The 26582-nt window shown below is 37.2% G+C and overlaps 1 protein-coding gene across 3 annotated transcripts in view; it reads right to left on the bottom strand.

Moving 5' to 3' along the window:
- The window catches only part of LOC121377184 (nuclear receptor coactivator 1-like), a 161342-nt gene that overhangs the window by 52675 nt on the left and 82085 nt on the right, over positions 1 to 26582 (bottom strand). For all 3 annotated transcript variants that reach the window (XM_041505091.1, XM_041505090.1, XM_041505092.1), the window contains 6 exons: positions 22320 to 22417; positions 20075 to 20164; positions 7731 to 7818; positions 7244 to 7324; positions 4914 to 5030; positions 3333 to 3462 (listed from right to left, as the gene is read on the bottom strand). In XM_041505091.1, the coding sequence (XP_041361025.1) occupies positions 3333 to 3462; positions 4914 to 5030; positions 7244 to 7324; positions 7731 to 7818; positions 20075 to 20164; positions 22320 to 22417 (604 nt within the window). The remainder of the gene's footprint in view (positions 1 to 3332; positions 3463 to 4913; positions 5031 to 7243; positions 7325 to 7730; positions 7819 to 20074; positions 20165 to 22319; positions 22418 to 26582) is intronic.

The raw sequence follows: 26582 nt of genomic DNA on the forward strand, positions 1-26582 counted from the left end.
TTAAGATTTATGTAATTTGCAAGAAATAAGAACACATCTCTGGTGTGACAATAATCTACATCATATATTTTAGTATCTGTCGTTTTTATACATTTATCTTTCTTTCAATATTAATAATTAGTCAAATTAGGAAACATTTATAATTATCCAAATGACAGGGTTTTTTTACAGATGCAGATCGTGAAGATATTTCTACAGAAATGAGGTTAATAAACTGGTCAACTTTTAACACTGATGTGTTAGAAAAATATACTAAGGGCATTTCAATTTAAAGTTCTAATCAGAATTATATCCAATTTTTGTTTGCTAAGTACATAGAATTCATAAAAAAATATCTACAATTGAAAAACCGAAAAACAATGTTCTTACACACCAGGGGCCTAATTCACTAAACTCTCACAACTTTGCGATCTCGTAGTGCAATGCTAAAAGACTTACAAAGAGGACGTTTTGTTGTCTAGCAGAGCCTAAGAGACCTTTGTGAATTAGGCCCCTGTTGGCGACAACATTATTTGTTAACAAATACAGGTGTAATAACAATTTACACACATACAACTGGCTGCACCTAGGTGATAACCAGGTTACTATTGCCACAATGGTGACACAGAAGTCAACGTGAAATTGACCGGTTTATGATGCACAAGTAAACTTTAAATGCTAAGCCTATACTCATTTAAAAATGTTTTAAAACAACTGTCCAGCATTCAGAAAACAAAAACCGTTACATACTAGTTTATTTTGACGTCATTTCCATTCAAAAAAGACACTGCGCCACATATTTTTACTTCATTTGAATATCTAGTAATGGCGGACTGGAATTAAAGTTGCGTGCAGTTTACAAAAACATGTTGTATTAACCTTCTGAGTACTGCAGGCGAGATATCTCGCCCGACGTCACGTCAGTCGACATACTGTATATAGTGCATTCCCCAATTCATACTTCCCACCGTTTTGCACACGACACTCACCAGAAACAGAAATATAATAAAAGAAAAAAGTTTTTTTTTCAAAATGGTGGCTTTTGTTTTGATTTTGGTTTTCGGCAAGTATTTTCACTTGACAACAATGGCGGCATGTCGCGGTCATTTTCAGGGATCGACAGCTGATTATAACAGCTAATTTGATAATAAATTTGATCGTTTTACCAACAACGAAAATCACCAAATATTGCAATATAAATTGTAGTTCGGGTTTAAAAAATAATTCTGGTCATAAAACAACTGTTGTCTGGAATAATGGACATAAATACTGGACAGCTGGCCACAAATGCCCGTAAGTAAATGCAACTTTTTAGATTTTTTGTCTAATTTTAATCACCATTAGCTGATCTAAAAATAATAAAAATTACAAAAACCCACACAAATAATACTTACCGATTCATATATGAACTTTATTTCATGTATTTATCAAACATTTAAGTGAATATATGTGAGTAAAAATTATTAACTTGTACCCACTCAACGTGATGTTTGTTAAAAATAATGTATACTACTCAAAAGAATTTAAGGGTCAGACGATATTTTCGACATTATTTCAATTGAATGTCAATTATATTAGCTAGACCATAATGTCACGCATGGTATTGTTCCATTTTGACGAAAGTGGGTCTAAGCAACCCATAAATGAATTAAAATCCACTGTCATTGACACTGTCGACTAGTTCTAATGGCGAAAACATGCTTACATTTGCACGTAAATTAGGGCGAAAGCGAAAGGTCTGCTAAGTGCCCATAACTTGCTTTTTCACAAAGCGCTTCATTTGCACGCTTTGCATGTGTATTCCATGTTCCCAATGCTGAATTTCCGTATAATTGGAGCTTGCGTTCGTGTACGGTGCACACTCCAAATTCGACGTCAACTGACTATCGAAGATCGAGGAAGGGCTATTGCTTGGCTTCAGGATGGCAATACGCAAAGAAATGTTGCTCTGAGACTTGGTGTCAGTCAGAGTGTCGTTGGCCGACTTTGGCAACGGTACCAAGCAACGAATTCTGTTCGAAATCGTCCACGTTCGGGAAGACCCCGAAGCACTACAAATAGAGAGGACTGCTACATCACCAATATGGCTCTACGTCAACGCACAACCACTGCACGCCGATTACATGACAATCTGCGGACTGCGACTGGAACTCGAGTGTCTGATCAAACCATACGCAATCATCTGAGAGCCAATAATCTACGCTGCCGTCGCCAGGCTGTTCGACCACCACTCCTACCACGTCACAGAACGGCCAGACATCACTGGTGCACACTTCATCTGCAGTGGCAACGTGTTCAGTGGGGTCGAGTGATGTTCACTGATGAGTCCAGGTTTAGTCTCCAGTTCAACGACGGTCGGGTTCGTGTCTACATACGTCCTGGGGAGCGCTTCGCTGACGTTAACGTTAGACAACGTCACCGGTTCGGTGGTGGCAGCGTCATGGTGTGGGGCGGCATCTCTATCCACCACAGGACCCCCCTCTATGTGGTGGATGGCAATCTGAATGGAATCCGCTATCTGAATGAGATTATCCGGCCGTTGGTTCTCCCAGGCCTTCAGCAGATTGGCGGCGGGGCAGTTCTGCAAGATGACAATGCCAGACCCCACCGCGCCAGGGTGGTAACGGACTTTCTCAGACAACAAGGTATCGCCAGGATGGATTGGCCAGCATATTCGCCTGACTTGGCCCCAACAGAACACGCCTCAGACGAATTAGGCAGGAGAGTTCGGGACAACCATGCCCCTCCGGCCAACCTTCATGATCCGGGTCAACTTCTTATGGCAGAGTGGCAGGCCATTCCCCAAGAGTTCTTCAGACGTCTGATCAACAGCATGAGGCAACGATGTGTCGAGTGTATTCGCGCCAGGGGTGGATTCACACACTATTAAACGAATGTTCTAATGTGTAAAATCCATGTTTGACAACCTTCAACTTTGACAGCATGTCATGTGACTTTCTTGTATACAGTGACGTTTATTTGTGGTTTTTTGTAAATATGGAACAATAAATTAAATTTTTGGTGTAGTTTACATCATCAATCTAATACACTCTAAAACTTATTTGGTTATAAATTTTTGACCCTTAAATTCTTTTGAGTAGTATATTATGCTTGCCAGAGACTTGCATAATACAATTTTTATTCCTAATATATGATATTCATGATACCGAAAAACACTGGTAATAACCTCTATTTAGTACTACCATGATATGTTTTAAAACACCACCAACAAGCATGATAAATATGAACAAGTTTTTTATAGATGAAAATATTTTCCTTTTATAACATACAGAACATTTTAAACAAAATCGATTGCCAGGCATCACAGTTTGTGATGTTGATTATTGCATTACCTTATATCATTACTTATAATTTTGCCACTTAAATCCTGTTTAGTTGTGAAGTGTTCTATGCCAATCATCATATTGGATTTCTCAGTGACAGGCAGGCGTCGAGCTATGCACACTAAACACGTCTGGTTATCTGAAATTCATTAAAGCATTCAAGAGTTATCTCCCTTGCACAACAGATCTGTTCTCATTGTAAGAAGGATGTTCAAACTATGAATATGACCGCAGATGTGAGCTTCCTTATCATCCAGTGGTGGTCATTTGACATAACATTTATGGAAAAAAAAATAATAATAAAAATAAACCAACAAAAACAAACAACAAATTTGTTTATGTTCCCTGTCTCACAAATGATCAGCCAATTTTTTTTTACATAATATGTGCAAGTTTCGAAAATTCATTTTTCTACACATGAACCAAAATAGGACAAATACACGTACTGTATGTACATTAGAATATATGTAGCTTGCTTAATTCATGGCAATCCACCCTAACATTTATCACAAAATGTCATCTGCATGACAGGTGTCTGTATTTACTAACGAGTTACAATAGTAACTGTGTGAGATCACACATCAATGATTTTTCTAGGGCAGCTAATACGGTTTTTGACAATTAAAAACATAAAATAGGATGTAAACAAGTATTGAGATTTACATTAAAATATGACAGTTATTACACTATCATTGGAATAAATATTAAATGATTATGTAAAAAGATGTAAATAAAAATCACCAAAGCTTTCTGTTTTTAAATACAAGAGAGGTCGGTATGACCTTATCGTGCAGGCAGTATTTTAAATACAAGCGAGGTCGGTATGACCTTATCATGCAGGCAGTATTTTAAACCCCATTCAGCAACCTACAGGCTGCCAATATATAACAGTAATTGTTGGAACAGCTCCTTTTTACCGACTGCTTTGTGAAATACATTCAACTACGCAAATTCCAGCTACCGCATAGACTTTGTTGTCAGGACATCTTTGTGCTTCTATACTTGCAAATATTAAATAACGTGGATCAACAGTGACGATTCTTTGATCAATGAACAGAGGTCGGTAAATTGTAAACATGTATGCTCTTTTGATTTTATCAATTCTGAGAAGACATTTTTCATTGTTGGTTTAAATAACAATAAAAACTCAACCACTGCAAAACATTTTGAAAATACAATAATAAATTTTATTAGGTACCGTAATAAAACATGGACCCATGCTACTTCATTTAAAACTTTGAGGGGCTTAATCAAAAACTGAACACTATCTGCTACACAAAATGTGTACTCATTAATTTATGTCCAATTCATGATTACTATTTAATTAATTAGTCAGACTTTCTGCCATAAAATAATTTATGGGTACGTAATGAAAACCAAAAAGACCATAAGTATCAAGGGTTTTAAATATTTTGAAACTGGACACAGCATTTAGCACATTTTAAATAGTAATTCTCTCACTATCATCTATCTAACAATTACAAAAATATATGCATTAATTTTCAAGATTTTGGGGTACATAATTTTACTCCCTGTTAGTGTGTTTTCTTATTTAGCGGACCGTAATCTACAGATGTAAAATTGTCTTACCTGTTTCAGCGTGCGCATCTGGGAACTTGTCGCCTGGACAGGGCTGGAGAATAGCAGTGATCTGCATGTTTTCATACTGGGAAACATAAGTCTGGTTCAGTTCTACATCGTCTTCACCTGCAGAGAGCAAATGCACTGATTACACTTCACTATACACATACAAATACAATACACTTCACTATACACACACAATACACTCACTATACACATACAATATACTTCAATATACACGCACAATACACTTCAATATACACATACAATACACTTCACTATACACGTACAATACACTCTCTATACACATACATTACACTCACTATACACATACAATACACTGGGAAACAAAGTCTGGTTCAGTTCTACATCATCTTCACCTGCAGAGCAAGCACACCTCACTATACACATACAATACACTTCACTATACACATACAATACACTTCAATATACACACACAATACACTTCACTATACACACACAATACACTGGGAAACGTAAGACCGGTTCAGTTCTACATCGTCTTCACCTGCAGGGAGCAAACACTTCACTATACACATATAATACACTCACTATACACATACAATACACTTCACTATACACATACAATACACTTCACTATACACACACAATACACTTCACTATACACACACAATACACTTCAATATACACATACAATACACTTCACTATACACATACAATACACTTCACTATACACATACAATATACCTCACTATACACATACAATACACTTCACTATACACATACAATATACCTCACTATACACATACAATACACTTCACTATACATGTACAATATACTTCACTATACACATACAATACACTTCACTATACACACACAATACACTGGGAAACGCAAGTCTGGTTCAGTTCTACATCAACTTCACCTGCAGACACTTCATTACATTTCACTCTCACTATACACATACAATATACCCCACTGTATACATTTACACATACACTACATTTCATACTGTATACATTTACACATTCAATACACTTCACATTATATACATTTGCACATACAATACACTTCACATTATATACATTTACACATACAATACACTTCACATTATATACATTTACACATACAATACACTTCACATTATATACATTTACACATACAATACACTTCATACATATACATTTACACATACAATACACTTCACATTATATACATTTGCACATACAATACACTTCACATTATATACATTTACACATACAATAAACTTCACATTATATACATTTGCACATACAATACACTTCACATTATATACATTTGCACATACAATACACTTCACATTATATACATTTGCACATACAATAAACTTCACATTATATACATTTGCACATACAATACACTTCACATTATATACATTTGCATATACAATACACTTCACATTATATACATTTACACACACAATAAACTTCACATTATATACATTTACACGTACAATACATTTCACATTATATACATTTACACATACAATACACTTCACACTTTATCCATTTACACATTCACTCGACTGTATACATTAACATATGCAGTACACCCCATTGTAGATTTTTACTTTATGTCATTCTGTTTATTCAGCAGTTCTTATAACATATTGTAAACTTTTAATTTTGGGGGGATATCACCACTTTTAAAATCAAGGAAGTGGTAGTGTTCTGTATTAAAATAATTCATCTTGGGTGCCAAATAATATATACACCGCCACTACAAAAACGAAACTACTTTTTATTAGTTGGCGATAATATTTTATCACAGCGATCGATTCATTCGATGAAGATGGAAATAACAAACAAAATAATTCGACATTAGGGGATCACACAATTGTCTTTTTTGTTTTTCGTATATCTTGAAATCTTTATTAAAATAATAATATTAAAACTTTGATCAGTTCAGCAAAACCAGAACTGCCAGTGAATATCAAACCGATAACATCTTCGGTTCAATTAAAAGACGAGTCTGCTTGTATTTCGTATACACTTTTTGTAATCAAAATAAGGAGTATGTCTTTACACAAAGTCTATCCACACACAACATGGTAACCACCAAGCTCCCCCCCCCCCCCCCCACCCCCGTGGTGCTGCGCAGCCACCCTCCTTTAATTTTCACCCAGCGAGAACACTGTGTATACATTTACACATACAACAATGTGAAATTTACATATACACAACACTTTCATAGTATACACTTTACATATGCAATACATTTCTCACTGTATATGCATTACAAATATCCAATTGAATATTCTTCGCCCTCTATACATTACATTTCACTAAATGCAACAAAATAAACAAGTCTACACTCACATGGTGGCTTTATGAGCATTCTACAGTTGAAATAACGACTTTTGTTGTTGGGAGTATCACTGGGCCATGCTACTGCATTACCTGAAAATTGAAAAACATTCTTCAAGTTTAGTTTCAATATTTTTCTTGATGAAATATACTTGTATAATAACTAATGATTTGTTTCTTGTGTTTTATGTTCCAGATAGTAAAATTACAAAATAAGCCATATACTGTTATGGAAGTAAAGATTTCAGTGGGTGGGTGGGTGGGGTGGGAGAGAGAGATTTTAAAGACATGTTTTACCTTCACTATTAAAATTCTTTACATCTGTTTTTCAGAGTAAATATGTGGTCAGCTTGTTGGTAAAAAAGTTATATGCTGGCAGTAAAGTGTGATTAGATTTGAATTACTACTGAATTAGCTGTGTAATATCGGAGTGTGTTCTCCTGGGTGAGGCTAGTTAAGGGTGTGTTATGTAGTCCATAAGATACAGTGTTATTCTCACCCAGTGACATAGGCAGGAGGCTGCTGCTGAATTCGGCGTGGTCACCAACATGGATGATGTTGTAGATACTTTTCCCACACAAGTCATCCTGTAAACAACAATACATTATATTATCCATATTTAAAGTTAAATTTGTTTTCATTAACGAAAGAAAGAAATGTTTTATTTAACGACGCACTCAACACATTTTATTTACGGTTATATGGCGTCAGACATATGGTTAAGGACCACACAGATTTTTTTAGAGGAAACCCGCTGTCACCACTTCATGGGCTACTCTTTCCGATTAGCAGCAAGGGATCTTTTATTTGCGCTTCCCACAGGCAAGATAGCACAAACCATGGCCTTTGTTGAACCAGTTATGGATTACTGGTCGATGCAAGCGGTTTACACCTACCCATTGAGCCTTGCGGAGCACTCACTCAGGGTTTGGAGTCGGTATCTGGATTAAAAATCCCATGCCTCGACTGAGATCTGAACCCAGTACCTACCAGCCTGTTGACCGATGGTCTAACCAAAACACCACCGAGGCCGGTTAACGACACCACTAGAGCACATTGATTTACTAATCATCAGCTATTGGATGTCAAACATTTGGTAATTCTGACATCTAGTCTTAGAGGGAAAACCTGCTATATTGTTCCATTAGTAGCAATGGATCTTTCATATGCACCATTTCACAACCTTTGATACATCAGTCATGGTGCATTGGATAATACGACAAACAGCCCAATTGGCTCACAGACGAGGATCGATCCTAGACTGACGGCACATCAGGTGAGCACTTTACCACTGAGCTATGTTCTGCCACGATAATTGTTAATGCATATTGGCCCCTTACCAACTTCATATTGGAATGTTACGGTAAGGGGATGTAGGTGGTGGGATTCTTGGAGCACTGTGGTATCAGTGAACATTAATTATTAATTGTGTAATTAAGAATTGACCGCAATTATGTTTTGGTTCATGCAAGTATGAACTGAATGGGCTATTGGACTCATCACTCTGAGTAGAACTGATTTCAAGGACTGGGTTGTAGTACAAATCCTACTAAATGGGTTGTAGGAAAATTCAAATGGGTTGAAGCCCAGATCCCACTAAATGAGTTGTAGGACAAATCCCAAGGAATGGGTTGTAGGACTAATCCCACTAAATGAGTTGTAGAACAAGTCCCAAGGAACGGGTTGTGGCCCTGATCCCATTAAATATAGGTTGTAGGATAAATCTCAACAAATGGGTTGTATAGCCCTGATCCCAGTAAATGGGTTGTAGGACAAATCTCAACAAATGGGTTGTATAGCCTTGATCCCAATAAATGGGTTGTAGGATAAATCTCAACAAATGGGTTGTATAGCCCTGATCCCAATAAATGGGTTGTAGGACAAATCTCAACAAATGGGTTGTATAGCCTTGATCCCAATAAATGGGTTGTAGGATAAATCTCAACAAATGGGTTGTATAGCCCTGATCCCAATAAATGGGTTGTAGGACAAATCTCAACAAATGGGTTGTATAGCCTTGATCCCAATAAATGGGTTGTAGGATAAATCTCAACAAATGGGTTGTATAGCCCTGATCCCAATAAATGGGTTGTAGGATAAATCTCAACAAATGGGTTTTATAGCCCCGATCCCAGTAACTGGGTTGTAGGATAAATCTCAACAAATGGGTTGTATAGCCCTGATTCCAGTAAATGGGTTGTAGTAATGATCCCACTGAATTGATACCACTAGTAATCCTATACTGATGCTCTGTTCATGGAGAAAAGGTTATACATTTTGGGCATGGTAGGTAGGATACAGCGCTATCCCAGGTAGGATACAGCGCTATCCCGCATAGGATACAGCACTATTCGGTGTAGGATACAGTGCTATACCAGGAAGGATACAGTGCTATCCCAGGTAGGATACAGTGCTATCCCAGGTAGGATACAGTGCTATCCCAGGAAGGATACAGTGCTATCCCAGGTAGAATACAGTGCTATCCCAGGTAGGATACAGTGCTACTCGGATACAGTGCTATCCCAGGTAGGATACAGCGCTATCCCAGGTAGGATACAGTGCTATCGCAGGTAGGATACAGTACTATCCCAGGTAGGATACAGCGCTATCCCAGGTAGGATACAGCGCTATCCCAGGTAGGATACAGTGCTATCTCAGGTAGGATACAGCGCTATCCCAGGTAGGATACAGTGCTAACCCAGGTAGGATACAGTGCTAACCCAGGTAGGATACAGTGCTATCCCAGGTAGGATACAGCACTATCTCAGGTAGGATACAGCACTATTCCAGGTAGGATACAGCTCTAACCCAGGTAGGATACAGTGCTATCTACGGGAAGGATACAGTGCTAACCCAGGTAGGATACAGTGCTAACCCAGGTAGGATACAGTGCTATCCCAGGTAGGATACAGCACTATCTCAGGTAGGATACAGCACTATTCCAGGTAGGATACAGCTCTAACCCAGGTAGGATACAGTGCTATCTACGGGAAGGATACAGTGCTATCCCAGGTAGGATACAGCTCTAACCCAGGTAAGATACAGTGCTATCTAGGGGAAGGATACAGTGCTATCCCAGATAGGATACAGCTCTAACCCAGGTAGGATACAGTGCTATCCCAGGTAGGATACAGCTCTAACCCAGGTAGGATACAGTGCTATCTAGGGGAAGGATACAGTGCTATCCCAGGTAGGATACAGCGCTAACCCAGGTAGGATACAGCGCTATCCCAGGTAGGATACAGCACTATCTCAGGTAGGATACAGCACTATTCCAGGTAGGATACAGCTCTAACCCAGGTAGGATACAGCGCTATCCCAGGTAGGATAGTCTTCACCAGGAAAGGCGAATGACCACTCTCTCTCCACTCCACACTATACTGTTAAGTGTTAGGAAAGTGACAAACTGATTGCCTTACAGTAAAAGTTTTAATGCATTTTATTCAAAAATGTCATGCAATTGCTCTGCTAGCAAAATTTCAGAAGAGCAATATGCAGCTCATCTTGATTTTGTTCATGGTGAAGATTGGGATATCACACACCATAGTTTTTGATAAACTAGTAGTGGGGCACCGGTTGGGATGGGCGATTAGTTGGGACTACATCTAGTGATGTTCTAATGATCGATGATAATAAAAAGAAAGATCTATTATAAACATCCATAATCTTTAGTATAGTACATTAACTTCTTCGGGGCGGGACGTAGTTCTGTGGTAAAGTGCTAGCTTGATGTGCTGTCGGTCTAGGATCAATCCCCATCGGTGGGCCCATTGGGCTATTTCTAGTTCTTGATATATTGATGTTTGACAATGTGTCTTGTACCCCAGCTCAGGGGTTTGACATAGCCCAGCGTTAAAGTGTTGGACTAATGTGTGGTTGGTCTGGGATCGATTCCCATCGGTGGGCCCATTGGGCTATCTCTTCTTCCAGCCAGTGCACTGCGACTGGTATATCAAAGGCTGTAGTATGTGCTATCCTGTCTGTGGGATGGTACATATAAAGGATTCCTTGCTACTAATGAAAAAAAAATCTTTGACATCCATTGATGATTAATAAGTCAATGTGTTCTAGTGTTGTCATTAAACAAAATAAACTTTAACTTTTTAACACCCTCCACTAAGTTATGAACTCACTCCTTCACTCAGTCACTCGCTCGCTCGCCCGCCCAAAAAAGCCCACCCACCCACGAAGCTATGCACTCACTCCCTCATTCCCTCACTCACCCACTTACTCACCCATTCACTCGCTCACTCACTGCAGGTTGGAGCTAGCCCTGGGACACGAACCCAGCAAGTCTGGAATCCCACAGTTTAAGCACTGCTAGGGAATCAGACACATTGTCAAATATAAAAGTTAAAGTTTGTTGTGTTTAACAACACCACTAGAGCATGGGATCTTTTATATGCACCATCCCACAGACAGGAGGACAGCATATACCACACAGCATTTGATATACCAGTTGTGGTGTACTGGCTGTAATGAAAAATAGCCCAATGGGCTCACAGACGATGAATTAGTCACTGCATTGTATGTGGTATACAGTGTTTTGACTTGTGTGATATCGGGCGAGATTGTAGCACACTGGCTAGAACGAGAACTTGTCAAACATCATGGTCATTGCTACGATGACATGCAGATTCACTGCATTAGCTTTCTTATCTCTTGTCGACGATTACAGCCATCTCAACATAAGCATGTAAAACACACATCGATCACTACTATGCTGACATGCACGTTAACTGTCGGCCAGGCATGGAACTGGCATTGCTGTTGGGCGTTACTGTGTAATGCATCAAGCTGTCACAAGTGCCGCAGGTCCCAGTATAAATATGCAGGTGACCACTGGTAATAAGTGTTGAAGTGTACACCCTGCGAATACCAGTCCGGCGCTGGGTCGAGGTCACGAGCCGGGGACACAACATAGTGTCACTTGCATAGTAGAACAAGAAGACCTGTCACTTTTTTCTAAGAAAACTTCCACATGAACCAGGAAAAGTGTCCGGCCATTAAAATGTTTATGATCATTAATGCAAAAGAAAACATACCAAGTGGGCAGCCATTTGCATAAGGTAATATTTATGGTGCACATTTAAGCTTTCAACACCATGACAGGTGTAGTGACCTGTGCAGTGTTATATAGATTCATGACTGATGTACATATAACACCAACTACGCAGAACTACAGTCATAAAAATTACCATACATTACTTATTTGCTTTAAGAATGGAGTGTCATTCAGAATAGAAAAAGAAAGGAATGTCTGTTTAATGACACCTCAGCACATTTTAAACTACCCCTAATTGTTGGTTAACATATGGTGACTTCAACATTAGGATGGGGTGGGGCGTACGTAGCCCAGTGGTAAAGCCCTTACTTGATGCGCGGTCGGTCTGGGATTGATCCTTGTTGGTGGGCCCATTGGGCCATTTCTTGTTCCAGCCAGTGCACAACGACTGTTAGGTCGTGGTATGTGCTCTCCTGTCTTTGGGATGGTGCATATAAAAGATCCCTTGTTACTAATGGAAAATGAAGCAGGTTTTCTCTCTCTCAAAATTACCAAATGTTTGACATCCAATAGCTGATCATTAATAAATCAATGTGCTCTAGTGGTGTTGTTAAACAAAATAAACTAACTTTTTAACATTTGGTTGATACAGAGAGACTAAACCTGCTGTAGTCACGTAGGCTATTTCTAGTGATAAAATAGAACTCTCCCATAAACTGGACAGTAGCCTAGGTTCTATGGTCTTTAATTCACCAGTGAAGTGGGGTGGGACGTAGCCCAGTGGTAAAGTGTTCGCTTGATGTGCGGCTGGTCTAGGATCGACCCCCGTCAGTGGACCCATTTAGCTATTTCTCATTCCAGCCAGTGCTCCACAACTGGTGTAACAAAGGACGTGGTATGTACTATCCTGTCTGTTGGACGGTGCATAAAAAAGATCCCTTGCTGCTAATCGAAAAGAGTAGCCCATGAAGTGGCAACAACAGGTTTTCTCTCTCAATATCTGTGTGGTCCTTAACCATATGTCTGACGCCATATAACAGTAAATAAAATGTGTTGAGTGCGTCATTAAATAAAACATTTCCTTCCTTCACCAGTCAAGCAGTTGGGATGGGGGATGAGTCCATTCCTGTGACCCATCACACCTCAACCAATCCCTCTACCACTGAGCTACATCCCAACCAGTGCACCACGACTGGTATATCAAAGACTGTGGTATGTGCTGTGCTGTCTGTGGAACAGTGCACATACAAAAAATCCCATGCTACTAATGGATAAATGTAGCGGGTTTCCTCTCTAAGACTATATGTCGAAATTACTAAATGTTTAACATCCAATACACGATGATTAATAAATCAATGTGATCTAGTGGTGTTGTTAAACAAAACAAACTGTAAGTTTAACTTTTTTGTTTGGGAAAAGACAGTGGGTTTTCCCCCCATTTCAAGCAGTGCTCCACAACTAATCAAATGCTATGTTATCATGTGCTGTCCTGTTTGTGGGGAGGTTTAACATAAAAGACCCGATACTATTAGTCACTAAAAGGAAAAGGCATGTGCTGGCAGTAGGCACGTGTCACAATTACCATGCTATAGACATTCAATGGGCAGGGGTGTCAGTTAAATATACAAAAACATGTCTATTATGACCTACCTATATGACACTCATATCACAAACATGAGTGTAAATGAAAAACATATGCAGTAAGTCCTACTCATCTTATGCATATTAAAATGCAAGTGTAATTATAAATACAAAAATCTATGTTCTTATAACTAGGGGGTGAGGGGGATAGCTCAATAGAATAAGTTTGTTTTGTTTAATGACACCACTAGGGCACATTGATTTATTAATCATCGGCTATTGGATGTCAAACATATGGACATTTCGACACAGTCATAGAGATGAAACCCGCTATATTTTTCCATTAGCAACAAGGGATCTTTTACATGCACCATCTTACAGACAGAATAGCACATACCAAGGCCTCTGATATACCAGTCGTGGTGCACTGGCTACAGAGAGAAATAGCTCAATAGGCCCACTGACGGGGATCGATCCTAGACAGACCACACATCAAGCGAGCATTTTCCCACTGGGCTACATCCTGCACTCCTTACATGAAGAATGCTTACAGGAGGTGCTATATTGGTCACAGTATTTATCACTCTATAGACTTACATGAAGAATGCTTACAGGAGGTGCTATACTGGTCACAGTATTTATCACTCTATAGACTTACATGAAGAATGCTTACAGGAGGTGCTATATTGGTCACAGTATTTATCACTCTATAGACTTACATGAAGAATGCTTACAGGAGATGCTATATTGGTCACAGTATTTATCACTCTATAGACTTACATGAAGAATGCTTACAGGAGGTGCTATATGGGTCACAGTATTTATCACTCTATAGACTTACATGAAGAATGCTTACAGGAGGTGCTATTGGTCACAGTATTTATCACTCTATAGACTTACATGAAGAATGCTTACAGGAGGTGCTACTGGTCACAGTATTTATCACTCTATAGACTTACATGAAGAATGCTTACAGGAGGTGCTATTGGTCACAGTATTTATCACTCTATAGACTTACATGAAGAATGCTTACAGGAGGTGCTATATTGGTCACAGTATTTATCACTCTATAGACTTACATGAAGAATGCTTACAGGAGGTGCTATATTGGTCACAGTATTTATCACTCTATAGACTTACATGAAGAATGCTTACAGGAGGTGCTATTGGTCACAGTATTTATCACTCTATAGACTTACATGAAGAATGCTTACAGGAGGTGCTATATTGGTCACAGTATTTATCACTCTATAGACTTACATGAAGAATGCTTATAGGAGGTGCTATATTGGTCACAGTATTTATCACTCTATAGACTTACATGAAGAATGCTTACAGGAGGTGCTATTGGTCACAGTATTTATCACTCTATAGACTTACATGAAGAATGCTTACAGGAGGTGCTATATTGGTCACAGTATTTATCACTCTATAGACTTACATGAAGAATGCTTACAGGAGGTGCTATATTGGTCACAGTATTTATCACTCTATAGACTTACATGAAGAATGCTTACAGGAGGTGCTATATTGGTCACAGTATTTATCACTCTATAGACTTACATGAAGAATGCTTACAGGAGATGATATATTGGTCACAGTATTTATCACTCTATAGACTTACATGAAGAATGCTTACAGGAGGTGCTATATTGGTCACAGTATTTATCACTCTATAGACTTACATGAAGAATGCTTACAGGAGGTGCTATTGGTCACAGTATTTATCACTCTATAGACTTACATGAAGAATGCTTACAGGAGGTGCTATACTGGTCACAGTATTTATCACTCTATAGACTTACATGAAGAATGCTTACAGGAGATGCTATATTGGTCACAGTATTTATCACTCTATAGACTTACATGAAGAATGCTTACAGGAGGTGCTATTGGTCACAGTATTTATCACTCTATAGACTTACATGAAGAATGCTTACAGGAGGTGCTACTGGTCACAGTATTTATCACTCTATAGACTTACATGAAGAATGCTTACAGGAGGTGCTATTGGTCACAGTATTTATCACTCTATAGACTTACATGAAGAATGCTTACAGGAGGTGCTATATTGGTCACAGTATTTATCACTCTATAGACTTACATGAAGAATGCTTACAGGAGGTGCTATTGGTCACAGTATTTATCACTCTATAGACTTACATGAAGAATGCTTACAGGAGGTGCTATATTGGTCACAGTATTTATCACTCTATAAACTTACATGAAGAATGCTTACAGGAGGTGCTATTGGTCACAGTATTTATCACTCTATAGACTTACATGAAGAATGCTTACAGGAGGTGCTATATTGGTCACAGTATTTATCACTCTATAGACTTACATGAAGAATGCTTACAGGAGGTGCTATATTGGTCACAGTATTTATCACTCTATAGACTTACATGAAGAATGCTTACAGGAGGTGCTATATTGGTCACAGTATTTATCACTCTATAGACTTACATGAAGAATGCTTACAGGAGGTGCTACTGGTCACAGTATTTATCACTCTATAGACTTACATGAAGAATGCTTACAGGAGGTGCTATATTGGTCACAGTATTTATCACTCTATAGACTTACATGAAGAATGCTTACAGGAGGTGCTATATTGGTCACAGTATTTATCACTCTATAGACTTACATGAAGAATGCTTACAGGAGGTGCTATATTGGTCACAGTATTTATCACTCTATAGACTTACATGAAGAATGCTTACAGGAGGTGCTATATTGGTCACAGTATTTATCACTCTATAGACTTACATGAAGAATGCTTACAGGAGGTGCTATTGGTCACAGTATTTATCACTCTATAGACTTAGATTTCCCTCCATCATTCCCAATTAGTACCCGATGGCGCGTGCATCGTCTGTACATAAAAGATACTTTGCTGGCTCTCTGGCTCTCCGTCCCTCTGTCTGTCCCTCCCTCCCTCCCTCCCTCTCCCTCCCTCCCTCCATCCCTCCCCCACCACCCCTCAACCAACTGCACAAAATGACCAAATTAAGTTAAACAGCAAACAGATGTATTTTTAAAATGTGCTGAGGTGTTGTTGAAACAAAACATTCCTTTTCCTTGGTTCACATTTTAGGTGAGTAGGTGACATATTACTTTAAGTTTTAAAATTTATTTTCTAGTTTCTTAGTTAAAAAAAACAACCCATGTTAAAGAGTTTATTTATTTTATTCCCAGTGCAGTACGTGCCAAACAAAAGATGCCAATGAGCTATTGACATAGTCTACAATGAGCTATTGACATAGTCTACAATAAGCTACTGCCATAGTCTACAATAAGCTTTTACATTCCGTACCCATTCATTGAAGATTACATCTATCCTCTTCTTTGTTAACGCTTTTATGTTGTTTGCAATAAAAACAGCGCCAATCAATCTTTCTATCAAAATGATTCCCACATCGATTGAAAACTATTAAGCGAATCAACAATGAACTGACGCATGCTCATTATTACATAGTGCTTAATAAATATTTTGTATCAAAGTCGACAAACAATAACTCTATTACCACCACCTTTGAAATAACATACATCCTAATGGTCGTTACATAAATAGATGTATTTAACCCCTTCGTTTTCGTGACCTGACGGGTTGCAGCACACTGTTAATGTAATTAATTTGTGGACGTGACAGCGCGCTGCACATCACTGTTAGTCTGAGATCACGTAATAGAAGAATCCTTCATGTGTCCATGTGGGACAGGGCTATTCCACCCGTGGGTACATAATTTGTTGTCAGGGATGAGTTTTTCTTTAACAACACCACTAGAGCACATTGATTTATTAATCATCGGCTATTGGATGTCAAACATTTGGTAATTTCGACATATAGTCTAAGAGAGAAAACCCGCTATATATTTTTTCATTAGTAGCAAGGGATCTTTTATATGCACCATCCCACAGACAAGATAGCACCTACCACAGCCTTTGATATACCAGTTGTGATGCACTGGCTGGAACAAGAAATAGCCCAATGGGCTCACTGACAGGGATCAATGGCAATCCCCCAGCATGTGTTGTTCCTCGGTGCAGTGCGGTTACATGAGTGTGGTCAACACATCACCCACTGTCCAGTATCTAGCATACATAATTCAAGAACTGAACTTTAATTGTGCTTTGCAGTTTGTGCTTTGTTTTTGTATTGCTGCAGATAGCTAAAGCGGCGTTCTCATTATGCAATTAGTGGTACCGACTTGTCGCATGCGATCGAATGGTACTGTGAGAACCCCTAAATCAGAACGGCAAGTCATGTCGGAGTCGTACCGATGAGAAATGTCCCATTTTTCAAAAGTCAAAGTTTGTTTTATTTAACGACACCACTAGAGCACAATGATTTATGTCAAACATTTGGTAATTTCGACATATAGTCTAAGAGAGAAAACCCGCTATATTTTTTCATTAGTAGCAAGGGATCTTTTATATGCACCATCCCACAGACAGGATAGCACATACCACGGCCTTTTATATACCAGTCATGGTGCACTGGCTGGAACAAGAAATAGCCCAATGGGCCCACCGACGGGGATCGATCCTACACCGACTGCGCATCAGGCGAGTGCTTTACCACTGGGCCCAATCGCATAATAAGAACGTCACTTTATATACTAAGAGTTGTATTAAAACAAATAGCATTCAAAACGTTGAGAATGCAAATTCAGGGGTTATGTTCTAGGAAACATTACTACTAAAACATTGAATGTATTTTCAAAATATTTTAGAAATATTTGCTACATTAAGCTTCTTTAAATAGTATCACTCAAAATTAGATTTTCTGAAATTAAATTTTATTTTTTACCAACTGTCAACATTTCCATAGGGTACAGAGGGAACAATTACGTACCCTAAAATCTTGGAAATTAACGGTTATATTTTAAAATTTGTCTAAGCGCATGAAACATTTTATTCCCATAACCACCCAGTAGAGTACTTATGATCCGTTTCATTTCAATTACATAGACTCAAAATTATTTTCTGCAGAAAGCTCGACAGTGAAAGATCGGCCATAATTAATCATAAAAATTAACATAAGCACCGAAAGCATGATATATGATATTTCGAGTTTAAACTGTGGGCTTAACACTCAGCAAAGAGGGAATGAAAGAACCAACTCTATCTGTAATCCCCACATGAGAGCCAGAGCTAAACATGTGACAATGGCTGCAGATTAAATCAGTCTAAGCTAACAGAACCACGCTACAACCTGCTGCCATTCCCAGCGGCAGACGCAAGCTAACCGTAGCATCCAGCTAATGCATGCCGGTGGCATCACCAAGTCGGCATCAGACAATTCTATGTTATGCTTCACTCGATATATAAAAAGAATAGCACATCTGTCGGTTCAGCTTTTGTCATCTGTGTTCAGGTTCAACAGGCTGTTTTCGTAAACCGCGTGTGATGGTCTACAAATACTGATGACCTACTTTCTCTAGATCAATAACTGATCAGCATATTGCATAGTTGTAGTAAATTGTTAACAAAGCAACGTAAACAATAATTTTTAGTTATATTTGTCAAAGGTATCATGGTATATTGAAAAGATTTCCATACATTATTAATACAAAATAAATCAGGAATAAACTTCTTCTTTTTTTTTCTTTTTTTTTAAAGTAGTAATTTTTAGAGTTCAATTAACAAAATTAGTTGGGTTGTTGGTTGGGTTTTTTAAAATTATTATTTGTTACTTAATGTTAATATCACTTCTGGTCTGAATTTGGTTTATTCTGTATTTCAACAATGACAGTATTCACAATTTTATGTTTGACACATTTGCACCACTGGTAATAGTAATATTTTTCTACATTAAAGCAAAGGAATGTCTAACAACACCCCAGCACATGGTTTAGGGGTGGGGAAGAGGCTTTTAGTTATTTAACTGTGACATTTCAGTTCAAAGAAACAATTTGCTACCACCACACCACAAACTCCTACCAATTAGTAGCAAGAGATCTTTCATAGATGTACTTCCTCCACACACCACAGCACATACCACAACTTGGATAGTTTCATGGAGTAATTGCTTGCTTGGGGGTAGACTAATGGTTTTACTTAGTGTGAACAGTTTAAGGGCAATGGTACACGATACAAGTGTCTCATATAATAGTAGCCACAAGAATAACCGACTGCATAGCAACCGATCAAATTATAATGTCTGTCTTGTCCAATCGGCTATTCTCGTACAAGGCACTTGTATTGTGTTGGAACGCCTTTAGTTCCAAAAGACACAGTATCAAGTCACTCACCTGGCTGTACTTCAAGTATTGGGAAACATTGTCAGAAACAAATTCAACTTTTCCTTGACTGTTTACAACAAAGAGAAAACCATCAAAAGCCTGAAATGAACAGTTAAAACATATTTCAGAAAGCTTAAAATGAACAGTTAAAACATATTTCAGAAAGCTTAAAATGAACAGTTAAAATGCATTTTGAAAGATTGAAATCAGTAATAAACTTTCCCAATGTCGAAAAATGTATTAACATTTTTTAAATCTGAAATGAACAGTTAAAATATTTTCTGAAAGGGCTAAAAGGTACCCTTCAGAACAGTTAAAATATATTCTCAAGGCTAAAATGAGCAGTTAAAATATATTCTCAAGGCTGAAATGAACAGTTAAAATATATTCTCAAGGCTGAAATGAACAGTTAAAATATATTCTCAAGGCTGAAATGAGCAGTTAAAATATATTCTCAAGGCTGAAATGAGCAGTTAAAATATATTCTCAAGGCTGAAATTAGCAGTTAAAATATACTGATGGAAAGAAATAAAGGAACACGCGAGTAGTAACATCAAATATTGACTGCAACCAAAATCCTCGTCCACAAGTATCAGGAAATTAACCGTGTTACTGGTCGTCAACCCCACAGTACTGACATGCAGTGCCACAATATATCTCTGTAGTTTATACAGACTTAACTACTCCAGTAGGTCTCAAATACCGTATGTTCCCTTATTTCTTTCCATCAGTAGATATCCTCAAAACACTAATTTAATGTACAAGAGAATAAGTGAAAACTTTATTTTCCACAATGTTACATGCATGTAAAATAAGTGAGATATGTACTTTTTACAATACGCTGAGTAAGTATTATTGAAATATTTTTATTGGAATATATATTATTGAAGTGAGAAATATAGTTTTCACAGTGTAAGAAATGTATTTTTCAGTGCTATGTATTTGATGAAAGAAATATACTTTTCATAGTGTTAAGTAGAATAAGTGAGAACTATATTTTTCAGTGTTTAGTAAGTGATAAATGTCTTTTTCAGTACTATGTCAAATTAGTGATAAATGTATTTATCATCCATTAAAGGCGTTTGTAGGAGATATCGCTGGCACTATAATTTGCAATATTTCCTGCAATATCTCCACAGGAGATATCGCTTCTTATAATCTTGATTGGTCAAATTTTAATCACAAGACAATGTTTTGTTGCATCACTGTGTTTGTTTCAGCGCTAAACCTATCATTAGTGATGTCACGCCACTGCCGTTCTGCTAGTTAACGAGTCTACCACTGACATTCAACCCACATTACTAACATTGTTTACAACTATCGCAAATGAAAAGAATGATAATGGATGATAAAAAGAATCCCCCCCTCGTGTCTTGTGATATCATAATTTATCAGCACTCGTGCTGATAAATTATGATATCACAAAACACGAGGGGAGTATCCTCTATTTAATCACAGTTACATGTATGTAAAATCAATGAGAAATATATATGTCAATGTTTTTGACGAATAAGTGTAAAATATATTTTTCAGTACTCTGTCGACTGATAAAAGTTATGTAAAATAAGTGATAAATGTATTTTTCAGTATCGTGTAGAATAAGTGACAAATGTATTTTTCTGTATTATGTAGAATAAGTGATAAAAGTTAAGTTAAATAAGTTATAAATGTATTTTTCACAGAATTATCTAAAATAAGTGATAAATGATTTTTCAGTGCTATGCATGTTTTATAAGTGATAAATGACTTTTCAGTGCTATGTTTTATAAGTGATAAATGATTTTTCAGTGCTATGTTTTATAAGTGATAAATGATTTTTCAGTGCTATGTTTTATAAGTGATAAATGACTTTTCAGTGCTGTTTTATAAGTGATACATGTATTTTTTCTTAAAAGCTGTGCCGAGTAAGTGATAGGAACGATTTGTTAGCAAAAAAATTTTGTTTTGTTTAACGACACTACTAGACCACATTGTCAAATGTATGGTAATTTCGACATTAAGTCCTAGAGAGGAAACCCACTATATTTTACTATCAGTAACAAGGTATCTTTTATTTGCACCATCCCACAGACAGAATAGCACATACCACAGCCTTTGATACACCAGTCGTGGTGTACTGGCTGGAATGAGAAATAGCCCAATGGGCCCACCCACCGACAGGGATCGATACCAAACCGACCACGGAACATGCCAGTGCTTTAACACTGGCTACATCCCACCCCGATTTGTGACCGTTGCCGAGAATGTGCCATACCTCGAGAAGTAGGGGTCCGAGTAGGTCTGATGAAAGAATGGAGGGCTTGCTGGAAGAAACCTGACTCTGCTGCACCGCGTCTCTTGATGCACTTTCAGCTGAAAAACACAAGACGGCTTGTTAGTAATCTAAACATATAGCTCACCTTAACTCATGACACACAACTCACCTGTAACTCCGGACACACAACTCACTTATAACTCATGACACAATTACAATTAGTCTGCATATGTAGGTTATGCAAATTTAAATTCACTTAGTAAACTGCATATCAAAGAAACTGAACATTCTTTAATGAAATGCAATAATAAAAAAAAATGTATATTGCTAAAACTTACAGTATTAGCTAAATTTTTCCATAATCAGCAAGGGATCAATCTTTTATATGCACTTTCCTTTAGACAGGACAGAACATACCATGGCCTTTGATATACCAGTTGTGGAGCACTGGTTGAGACAGGAAAACCCGAATCTCAGAATGGGTTCTCGAGTTGGTTCCATCCTATGATGCAAGCACCATAGCCAAGAGCTCTACCAACTGAGCTAGATCTCATTTATAATTCATGTAACCGAACAGTTGGTTACCTAGGTAAAAACTGAACTAGATCCTGCCCTATAATTCATATAACTGAACAGTTGGTTACCTAGGTAAAATTGAACTAGATCCTGCCCTATAATTCATGTAACTGAACAGTTGGTTACCTAGGTAAAAACTGAACTAGATCCTGCCCTATAATTCATGTAACTAAACAGTTGGTTACCTAGGTAAAAACTGAACTAGATCCTGCCCTATAATTCATGTAACTGAACAGTTGGTTACCTAGGTAAAATTGAACTAGATCCTGCCCTATAATTCATATAACTGAACAGTTGGTTACCTAGGTAAAACTGAACTAGATCCTGCCCTATAATTCATATAACTGAACAGTTGGTTACCTAGGTAAAACTGAACTAGATCCTGCCCTATAATTCATGTAACTGAACAGTTGGTTACCTAGGTAAAACTGAACTAGATCCTGCCCTATAATTCATATAACTGAACAGTTGGTTACCTAGGTAAAACTGAACTAGATCCTGCCCTATAATTCATGTAACTGAACAGTTGGTTACCTAGGTAAAAACTGAACTAGATCCTGCCCTATAATTCATGTAACTGAACAGTTGGTTACCTAGGTAAAAACTGAACTAGATCCTGCCCTATAATTCATATAACTGAACAGTTGGTTACCTAGGTAAAAACTGAACTAGATCCTGCCCTATAATTCATGTAACTGAACAGTTGGTTACCTAGGTAAAAATTGAACTAGATCCTGCCCTATAATTCATATAACTGAACAGTTGGTTACCTAGGTAAAAATTGAACTAGATCCTGCCCTATAATTCATGTAACTGAACAGTTGGTTACCTAGGTCAAATTGAACTAGATCCTGCTCTATAATTCATATAACTGAACAGTTGGTTACCTAGGTAAAAATAGAACTAGATCCTGCCCTATAATTCATGTAACTGAACAGTTGGTTATCGCGTTAAAAATTGAACTAGATCCTGCCCTATAATTCATGTAACTGAACAGTTGGTTATCGCGTTAAAAATTGAACTAGATCCTGCCCTATAATTCATGTAACTGAACAGTTGGTTATCGCGTTAAAAATTGAACTAGATCCTGCCCTATAATTCATGTAACTGAACAGTTGGTTATCGCGTTAAAAATTGAACTAGATCCTGCCCTATAATTCATGTAACTGAACAGTTGGTTATCGCGTTAAAAATTGAACTAGATCCTGCCCTATAATTCATGTAACTGAACAGTTGGTTATCGCGTTAAAAATTGAACTAGATCCTGCTCTATAATTCATATAACTGAACAGTTGGTTATCTAGGTCAAATTGAACTAGATCCTGCTCTATAATTCATATAACTGAACAGTTGGTTACCTAGGTAAAAATTTAACTAGATCCTGCCCTATAATTCATATAAACGAACAGTTGGTTACCTAGGTAAAATTGAACTAGATTCTGATCTATAATTCATATAACTGAACAGTTGGTTACCTAGGTAAAATTGAACTAGATTCTGATCTATAATTCATATAACTGAACAGTTGGTTACCTAGGTGAACAGACTCAAGTATTACTAGACTCGGCCCATGCTAGAGTACTTGTGGAGACACTAATACAATGACATCAACTTTTGTAATATGTATTCAACAATTATGTAATGCAATATCTGCTTTTTGTTTCTTTCTTTGGCATTACAATTAAGACATTAAACAATAAAACATAAATTGGTCATGATTGCCTGTATTTAATTTATGAATAAAAATAATGTTGTTTTGAAGAAGTTACATAACTACACTCCCCTTTTTATGATTTTTTTTAATTAACTTTTTAACAGGTGATAAACTAACATTTGTAATTATTTACTGTTAGGGCTGAAATTTAAATTGATAATCATTAGAATCCATTCGCCCACAACACTCCGTATTCACATCCAGCAAATAAACAAGTATTTTAAGCCTTTTACAACTTGAAAGTACTGCATATTGATAAAAAAATAATCACAGTTATTTAATACGAAACATCTGTAGTTCTTCAAGTACACATTGAATACCGGCCACACACTGTTGATGTTTACATGAAATTTAATCATAGCACAAAATAATACTTAGTGGCTCATTCATTCAACCTGAAGGGATTTTGTTATTTGGTCTTATTAGTTTTGTGAACATTCTGTGCAATTTTAGCTCAGCTCTTGATTAAATATTTAGAATTAAAAAAGAAAATTTCCATCGTGTTATATTTAGAAAATAATTGATTAAGTAGGAGTTTGTTAATTATTTTTTCACCAATTTAAACTTTGTAGTACATTCTTCATTACTCAATCAGTCCTCTACATTGTGACTGATTTTGTCGCTTGTGAGACCATTTTTTTCATCTGGCAACCAAAACATTTCATACTATCTATATAAAAAATACAAGTAGAAGCCATCTGGATCCTAGATGAAAATGTTAATGCAGAGGTCTGTCAATACTTTCAGTAAAACTACTATATTCCGGTATTATGTTTATTCCAGGAGTAATTTCACTACAATTTGTTGACAACAACTTACCGACATTGGCCTCAGCGGCTGGGTTACGTCAGCAGGTGTTCACATCCTACTAACCCTTTCAAACTAAAACAGTATAATATACAACTATATTCCGGTATTATGTTTATTCCAGGAGTAATTTCACTACAATTTGTTGACAACAACTTGCAGACATTGGCCTCAATGGCTGGGTTACGTCAGCAGATGTTCACAAACCTATATCCATTCCAAACTAAAATAGTATAATATACAACTATATTCCGGTATTATGTTTATTCCAGGAGTAATTCTACTACAATTTGTTGACAACAACTTGCAGACATTGACCTCAGCGGCTGGGTTACATCAGCAGGTGTTCACATCCTACTAACCCTTTCAAACTAAAACAGTATAATATACAACTATATTCCGGTATTATGTTTATTCCAGGAGTAATTTCACTACAATTTGTTAACAACAACTTTCAGACATTGGCCTCAGCGGATGGGTTACGTCAGCAGGTGTTCACATCCTACTAACCCTTTCAAACTAAAACAGTATAATATACAACTATATTCCGGTATTATGTTTATTCCATGAGTAATTTCACTACAATTTGTTAACAACAACTTTCAAACATTGGCCTCAGCGGATGGGTTACGTCAGCAGATGTTCACAAACCTATAACCATTCTAAACCTCAGTGCGGTTGTGTACAACCATTACATTCACTTCTCTCTCATTAAAAACTAGCTACTACTTCTTTCCCATCAGGGAACATTTTGTTTTCAAAAAAATTATTAGCGACAGTCGCTAATCAATATGAAAATTGATTAGCAATCATTCATTTTGTGTAGCATTTTTTTAAACCTGCATTATGATAAAGTAAATATGAACAGACGATTTTTAAATAACTTTTAAATCATTTATTTATTGCAATTTTATTTAGTAGTCACAAAGAACAAATAAGTTCAGGTACAGTTATGTTTGATGTACATAATATGTAAGTCATAATCTGTATTCTCTTGTTTGTCGCCATTTAAAAAAATAAACTTGCTTATGGTTATCTGAACCTGTAGCTGTAAGTGGTGGTCCTAATCGGAGGAGGAACTTAGCAAGAACAAAAAGATGCCGGGCAAAACTTAGAAAATGGGACTTTGGCAGTACGGGGATATCTATTCACAGATAATATTTAGC

Source organism: Gigantopelta aegis, chromosome 7, assembly GCF_016097555.1.
Source record: "Gigantopelta aegis isolate Gae_Host chromosome 7, Gae_host_genome, whole genome shotgun sequence".
In the NCBI taxonomy this organism is placed as follows: Eukaryota; Metazoa; Mollusca; class Gastropoda; order Neomphalida; family Peltospiridae; genus Gigantopelta; species Gigantopelta aegis.